This window comes from Dreissena polymorpha, chromosome 14, assembly GCF_020536995.1.
Source record: "Dreissena polymorpha isolate Duluth1 chromosome 14, UMN_Dpol_1.0, whole genome shotgun sequence".
Taxonomy (NCBI): domain Eukaryota; kingdom Metazoa; phylum Mollusca; class Bivalvia; order Myida; family Dreissenidae; genus Dreissena; species Dreissena polymorpha.
In genome coordinates, this window is record NC_068368.1 from 61,158,066 (window position 1) to 61,167,025 (window position 8,960).

The 8,960-nt window shown below is 34.3% G+C and overlaps 1 protein-coding gene across 1 annotated transcript; it reads left to right on the forward strand.

Annotated features, from left to right (window-relative positions):
* Positions 1 to 1,498: 1,498 nt before the first annotated feature.
* On the forward strand, positions 1,499 to 2,644 carry LOC127857420 (39S ribosomal protein L15, mitochondrial-like; the record flags this gene model as incomplete). The annotated part of the gene is given in 3 exon segments (XM_052393816.1): positions 1,499 to 1,564; positions 2,182 to 2,535; positions 2,537 to 2,644. Coding segments are annotated over 3 exon segments (528 nt in total), but the record flags the coding sequence as incomplete, so codon positions are not given.
* Positions 2,645 to 8,960: the final 6,316 nt, after the last annotated feature.

Consider the following 8,960-nt stretch of genomic DNA (forward strand, 5'->3'; position numbering starts at 1 on the left):
ATGGATAAGGCCTTTCCATACGCACACAAATTTTGACCCCTGTGACCTTGACCTTGAACTTAGGGTCTGCGTTTAGGTTTCGAAATCTGCGTTTAGGTTTCGAAAAATGATCATAACTTCTATCAATGCGTTTATAGGGGGCATATGCCATCCTATGGTGACAGCTCTTGTTATAAATATAAGTCTTTGCACACAAATCATAGTTTTGCATGATTGATTATATTTTTTCGTCCAATCAGGTGAAAGAGCGCAGGTCTCGTGCAAAAGGGACACAGAGTGGGCGCGGTCACAAAGGTCAGGGTCAACAAATTACACTGCCACGTCTTGGGTTTGAAGGAAACAACACACCTTTCTATCTTCTTATTACACAGGCCATCAGTGAGTGTTTTTTGTTCAAGTGGCATTAATTGGGAGGATATTTAGCATTTAAAAAGACCTTTTCACAGATTTTGGCATGTATTAAAGTTTGTCATTAATTGCTTTACATTGATAAATATAAACATTGGAGCTCAAGTAAAAACAAAATTAAAATTAGGAAAGACAAAAAAGTAATCCTAAACTGGGAGCAAATTTCTGACTCGAAGTAAAAGTCGAGCAGATTAAACTTAAACTACTCGGCCATCCTTGCTCAAGCAGTGTGGTGTATTTTATACTTAATATAAGCAAGCCTCGTACTGTCACAAAATATAAAGATAACAACAGAACTCTCCAAATTATTCAATCGCTTTGTTTTTGTAACGCTTCATAATTTTCAGGTTTTTAAATCATCAAAAGATGCATATAATGGATATTTTAGAGCATTGTACATGTTCAGTATTACTGTTTCCTCGCAAATATCATAACTACAATGAAAATTTGAGAATCTGAAACACTTTTTTTCTATTTTGTAAATTACCAAAAAGGTCTTTTCAAACCTTTACCACTTAGATACACACTTTGCCACAATTGTTTCCCTTTTCTTGGAGAAAATTATATAAAATGTATAAATTTTATACTAGATTCAAGTTTAAAAGGCTTCACTTTCTACAGTAAGGTTCTGCTGAGCAGCAAACAGCATAAAACCTGAACAGCCTGCGAGTTACATGTACTGCCAGGCTATTCTGGTTTAAGATTGGTTGCATATAGCCATTTCATTTTGCATCTTAGCGGGAAAAGGCAAAACTATAACACAAATAAATTAAAGCCCTAGTCTATAATGTTTTTATTCAATTTATCTAAAGTTGGCATTAGTTCTTAATATCGTTAATTCCACTGCATGACTGAAAACTCACTGATATTTATGCAAGTGCTAATGATAATGCCTGTGTTCAATTTCAAAGACCATTGGTATCAAAAGAATATTACGATTTTGTAGCATAAAGAATGCGCTGCCTGTTTCCAGATCCGACTGACTGACACCAATTTTTTTTTGTAATCAATCACTATTGGGTTCTGTGTTTACAGTTTAGGACGTGAGTATCCTCCCCTGACACTTCACACGTTGGGTTTGTAACTCATATGTAACTCAGCTATTTATAAGTTGGATCCCAAAGACAAGGAGTATGGGATCAATTTGACGGATGAGGTATACTAGGAACATGCCACCTTGCAATTGATTATCTAGACGGTTAACTCCTAAAAAGCTATAAGCCTTGTTCTGGAAAAACTGGTCTTAATGCAAGAGCATTACGTCTCATCACAAATAAGCATTAGCAGTCTGCTTAGCAAATATCCAGTTAAGTGTTGTCCCTGATATCAGCCTGTGCGGACTGCAAGCTTATCTGGGATGACACTCACTCACATGCATGAAGTGCAGTCTTCCCAGAACTAGGCTCATATTCACATGTGCCCGCTTCTCGATTATCAAAATGTGTTGATTGATGTCTAATTGACAATTTTCTTCATATTGGAATTAAAATAAGAAGCTTGTTCGACCTATTTTGCGTATCTTAATTTTGATTTTTATGTCTTACTCTCACTTATTGATGCATGTGTGTTAAAGTAACTTATAATGAAACGTCAAATCAAAATAGTTTTTTATTTATTTTAAATAAGATCAAATTTTCATTCATAAATTAAAAAATTAAGCTTTAGAAAGTTTTGTTATTATTGGGAAATAAAACACAAAGAAAACTACTATTCCGTGATACTTAATTGGCTTTTAGGGGATTTACTATAATAAATTTTTTGCTCACTTTTCAGGGTGCTGACATTTTCACAGCCCGTGTCAACATTGAAGTACAGTGGGCTGAAGAATCAACCATAGCAGCGATCGAGCGTAACGGCGGTATTATCACCACACGCTTCTATGACTTTCCGAGTTTGCAAGCAATAGTGGACCCCGAGTGGTTCTTCAAGAAAGGTGCCCCTATACCCCGATGCTCCTTGCCACCTAAAGACGCCCTGGAGTATTATACAAACCCGGAAAAACGAGGGTACCTTGCTGATCCGGAGAAGGTCCGCCAGGCGCGCTATGAATTGGCGCAGAAGTACGGCTATGAGCCAACGGATTATGAAAATGGACCCAATGCGGAACTGTTTAAGAAACGAAAGGACCCCGAGACAGATTTTCTTTGTTTTGAGTCCAGGCTGGGTGATTTGCCTGAAGGACAAAGTAATCATAAAACCCAGAGATGATGATTATTTACAGTATAACCATGCTTGAATTGTTGCCAGATAATGCTGTGTGTGGATATTAATGACCTTTAAAACTTAATATTGTATGATTTTTTAATTGTGAAAATTATCATGTATGGAAAATGTCTAGATAATACGTTTTTGTCTATTTTCTGTGTTCAGAATTCTGTCTTCATTAAAACATTGTAAAATCAGTTGACTGTCACCTTACCAGCTCCACAGACCTGAGTGGATATATACAAATTACTTACAAGACATACGATTAGAAGAATTTTGACAATTATTTTGAGAAATAAACGTTTGTGAATACGAATGTTATATATGGGTGTGTCTGAAATAACAATGTTAAAAATCTTATTTACGTGGAATATTTTAAATAAATTACTTTAACAATTTAAGTAAATCACGTAATGCACAGTTTCATCATATTATAATACAATTTGTGTTTGTGTATGATATGAGATATATACAACAACAACAACAACATTAATTCATCAATAAAACTAATACGACTTCATAGCCCTCACATATGAAAATGAGCATTAATTTAATATATGCAAGAATACAACAACAACAACACTCATTCATCAATAAAATGAACTGGTTAACATGGTTAGTTATGAAGGGAATACATAATTGCATCTGATATTGCAACTGCACATCTTATAGCCCTCACATATGAGAATGCGCATAAATTATACATATGCAATTATACAACAACAACAACAACATTTATTCATCAATAAAGCTTAAACAATTTCATATCCCTCACATTTGAAGATGAGCATTAATTTAATATATGCAAGTAATGGCAAAAGCACACAGATTCCTAGCAAGCATATGTATCAATTGTACCATTAACATCAAGATAACTTATTGATTACTGATTATATATAGAATTACGAATCGAGATGCTGTCTTAAGTAATTTCGCAGTACTAATCATTTCAGCTTTACTTTTGCTGGACATAAATCTTGCAAATGTATTTATTGTTTGCAATCTGCAATTGTGCGGTTAAACAAATGTTTTTCGTAGGTGTGCATATATTTGACATACTAGTAGGAAATGATATGCATTTTCTATTTCGTTCATGGTGCAACATTTACACTTCCGATGTTCTCGTTCGATATTATGATACCACCCCCTTTTTATTTCGAGATTATGTGATGATAAGCGGAACTTACTTAGTGCGATCCTATATTTTGCTTCATTTACTTGATCTAAATATGATTTAAGTGTAAAATGGTGTTTAAATAGGCAAAACGATGAGAGACGTGGGGAATTTGTCACTTCGTCATGTCATGTTTGTGTATAAATATCCATTTTTCTTTGTTTACAAAACTGTAACTGTACTTCAGTAATGTTTTGATTGACCCATAGTTAAGACATCCCAATTTTTTCCAGAATGCTTTTCACGTGCCAAGCCCAGTTTTGATTGCCGTAAGTATTACCGTTGTTTGCATCGTTTTTTAACATGTTGTATGTAAGTCGGATCACGCAGCTTTCATTTAAACCAGTACTTGACAATATTTATTTTTTGTATTTCTTGGAAAGGATTCGTCCTTATTCACCGTACAGGGCGCTGAGATTAGTTGACTGATTAACGCATAATATCTTCCTTAGGAATTTCGTGTGAACAGCTTCAATAGCGGTTGTTCGCGCTGTTCCCCATATTTCGGATGAGTAGTTTAAGACTGATGCAACTAAAATGTCGAATACTTTCAGTTTGCTTTTGGCATTGAATTCGTATTGATTGAAGATAGAGAATAACCGATGCATTGACTTAGAAGAGTGCTCTACTATACATTTTTTATGTTCTGTTAAAACTGCAATTTTTAAAAAGGTATACTCCTAGATATTTGAAGAAAGTGACGACTTCGAGTTTCTCACCGTAAAGGATCATAATATCGAACGAGAACATCGGAAGTGTAAATGTTGCACCATGAACGAAATAGAAAATGCATATTACACGTAATTATTACAACACACACATGTAAAATGCTTCCTTTTAAGTATTGTTTCGTTTGCAGAATAAAAAAGAAGTTCAACAAACAAATACGCTTGAAATTGGTTTTACATTATGAAAAGACAATAAAGCATGTTGTAAAATTAACAAATACAGACACAAGACAAAACACACATGATCTTTACACTTTCGAAAGTACCAAGCACATTTTACATAGCAAAATACTGATTGTCGATTGATTACTCAATGCCTATCATGCACGTATAAAACATCTTACCGAGTTTTTTTCCTATCAAACAAAATACTGTCGCTAACAATGCGCTTATAATAAAGTGTGGCATTATCATGCCACCCAATACACCAAACGCACCTCCAACTAAAGCTTCCGCAATCCGAGAGTACACTTCATTGCTTAGCTGCAGTCCTGTGATTTTGTCTTGTCGATACTCGTTATAAAGACCAAGGACGTCGACCAAAAGAAAAGCTCCTTCTAAAAAGAGAAAGCCGACCAAGCCAACAAGATTAGAAGCGCATAACCGATGCTCGACCCCTTCAGAAAGTAGTCCTTTTATAATTCCTTGAATTAAAGATCTACCACTAGAAGATAAAACAGCCTCCTTTACCTTCTCACGTGTCCATTGGACTTGGATGGACAGAGCTGCTCAGGTTTTACAGAATGTCGCCAATGTCTCACAATTATTGGTAAACAACCAATAGGATTTGGTTTTTACCAGAAACGACCTTGCACGGGCTATAACCAATTTCACACTGTCTACAACATCTGCGTAATTGATTTTAAAAATGACGTCTGATTCTTGTACGTCCAAATCTTCTTCTTTCACCACGAATGATTGGCCACATCTTGTCCAATGAATGACTTTAAGAGTTTGAGTTTTTGTATTTACAGCTAAAACAATCGCATGGTGCCAATAAAATATCCGGAACCATGAAATGTGGTCTCCGGCTTTCAATTTGTCGATGCCGTTCATTTTTATGGGAGTAATGTCAACTGATACCTCACATGCCTTAGGCTTCTCTATTTGCAGCGGTTTCCTACGATAAAAATGGTGTCCTTTGTATAGCTTCATGTGGTCGTCAGACGTAGATTCTTGAACAAGCAAATCCTTTTCACATTCGACATTGTACTTAAGCCATTCCGATGCACACTTTTCGCATCTGAATCCAATCACCTGACTTTCATCGTCTTTATATTCCACTAAAGAAATTTCATCGGCACACTTACACTGCTTATTTCCCATGTTAGAAAGTCTGTTTGAATTACAAACGTCTGTGTGCAAGTGAAAACGAACCTTGGTCTTGAAAAGTTATATAATACTCTATACGGGTATTGGGAAACCAGTAATGACAACAGACCGCTTGTTGTGGATTCCCACTGATTATCTAATAGGAAAATCCGTAATGAGCTGATTTTTTGGAATCCCTTGTTATTTTTGAGTATAAACCAAATAAACACATTAACAAACAGGAAACAGATTTAAAAACTTTTCAAAATTACAAGCTTACATATAAACTAAACAAGGTTGAATAAAACTTACATACATTGTTTCAATGCTACATGTACCTATGTGCTAGATGTATTTTCCACAGTTGTTGAGATCGGCTTGTAGCTATTTGCCATAATTTTACCTTGTTTTTTTTAGTTCATTTATTTCAACTACTTTATAATTTGCCTAACAAAAAACAAGTTTGCTAAACATATCGAGTGTTTCAATAGAGAACTTTTTTAAGGTTTATACTATATACATATAAGGAAAGCCTGCAAACCCTAAGAGGTGGGGCAATTCCGAGCCAAATTAAATAATTTCCATATTATGAACACTGAAGTAAAGGAAAAGTTTGTATAATCAAAGATGCCTTTTCAGAGATTTTGGCATGTATTGAAGTTTGTCAGTAAATGTTTTATATTGATACATGTAGACATTGGATCTAAAAAGCTCCAGTAAAAAAAGAATACATTTAAAGAAAGAAAAAAATTAAGAAACAAAAGTAAGCTCGAACCACTGACCCCTATCGCTTAGGCCACTCGGCCATCCGTGCTCATACAATGAGTGATGCATTCTATACTTTTTATAAGCAATCCTCATAGTGTCCCAAAATATAACGACAACAACAGAACTCTCCAAATTATTCAATCGTTTCGCGTTGTAACGTTTCATAATTTTCAGGTTTTCAAATCATCAAAAGATGCATATAATGGATATTTTAGAACACAGCAAATGTTCAGTATTACTCTTTCCTCGCGAATATCATAAAAACAACGAATATTTGCGAATCTGAAACATTTTTTTTTAATTTGTCAATTTACCAAAACGTGAAAGGCCCCTTTAAGGCCTTGTCTATTTTGCAGTAAACTACAAGATTTTAGTCAACACACATAAAATAAATTTCATTACCTGAAAAACTACATTTACAAAAAGGGATATTTGTAAAACATTGGTGTATCATTTTTAGGCTTATATATGGTACCTTTCCACAATCAAACAGCAGTTTCGTTACACATTTAGCCTGAATAGTTGATGAAGAAAAATCAACTAATGAACTATAAAAATGAATAGACGTGTTTTAATAAACCTACTATTTTCTTTTTACACTGATATAGCAATTTATTATACTAATATCCTATACCTGATAGAGATAAAACTCAAGACAATGTGTTATTGCTAGTTAGCGACAATAATCATATAACATTGATTTATTGTTCATAGAAAATGAATATTAAATAAATGAAAGCACTTCAAATGATTGTTTCTATTGATAATGTTTATAAATTATAAGAAGTTTTAACAGGATGGATAGAAGACCTGATACTGACTGCAATGCAAAAAACAAGTTTTGGAAAAACCCTGTCTAAAAATAGATAATGTGTTACCTGATATCGACTAAAATACGATATTATTTGTTATTGATTATCCCTGTGTATAAAAAGATTACATAGCCAATGTTTTGTTAGTCTTTGTTATAAAAATAGATTGTAAACAGAACGTTTAATGCTATCGAAACGAAGTCACTCAGATTGAAAACAAACTACAAAAATACAAACAGGCACAAACAACAACAATTACAACAATTTAAGTATTATGGTTTTAAGTATGGACATTTACGGACAAATATGGTCAATGAAATATTGCAATAACACATATTTACATTAATTGTACACCATGCATTATCTTTTGCGCAGATTATTAAGAGAAGGCTATATTGATAAATGCAACATAATATTTTATGTGTTGACAAAGTGTTTAAGCATAATGTTTTCGGCGACACAAAGATATGTATCATCTTTTAAATGCTAGAGTATCGAAACTTTTCATGTCTCTTACTTTTGACTTGGCATTTCAGTGTGTTTCCGTCTATATTACTATAGTTTCTACATATCATTCATATACATTTTATTTCCGATGATTGGCAACGTCACTAGTACTGTCAATGGTGTTCATCTCTGCTTCTGGTTATTGGCGTAATACTCGTTAATTACTCTCTTAATATTATTATGAATGTCAAATTTAATGCGCTCTCGATTCTTGGTTACCGCAAACACAGACCCTTTAAACAAGCGTCTAGGTGGTATAGAAAAGGAATATTCTGGACACTCAATCACTGTTAAAATGACCGTGACATTGTCTACCAGCCTGTGTCATTAATTCTACACCTCTTCGTTTTATCGGTGCTTGACTTCCTCTTCAATATTGCTGGCCTCAAATGTGCTTTTCACCAGGAATTCTATGAATCGCTGTTTGTTGTTATTGATTGATATCTATTATTTTCACATTGATTTAACTGGAATAATGTTCATTTTATTTAGAGCGTTTATGACATCGCTGCATTCCTGTGTGTTATTCTTTACTAGCTTTGTAAGGTGTTCGATTGTTTGTTTACTTTCTGTTTTAATGGAGGATATTTTACAAGAGTTCAATCTCAAAACTATAAACACTTGATACGTTCAAATAAATATTTTGTGTTGTGACCTACTTTTGAAAACACTTCTTTAATTGGTGTTCAATCTGGTGTTTATTTGTGGACAATATTTTGTCATAGCGCCTTATATGTAGAAACTCATGTGTGGTGCACGAGGTAATATTTTGAATAGTGAAGACAAATGAATGGAATTGTTATTGCAAAAAGTTCCAAATTGTGGACGGCGACTGACGTAGACGCTATCCACTATACCAGTAAGTAATCACATTAAACATGGGTAAAGCGAATACCGATGCTGTGTGTGGCCTAGACTGACAAAGCAGGGGCGTTTGGGATTTGGAAATCGAACCAGTTTTTTTTTGTCTCTAAGGTAGGGTATGTAACGAATATCCGGACATCCGGTTGCCCGAATGCTGTTCAAGTATCCGGATAGTAAATGAGG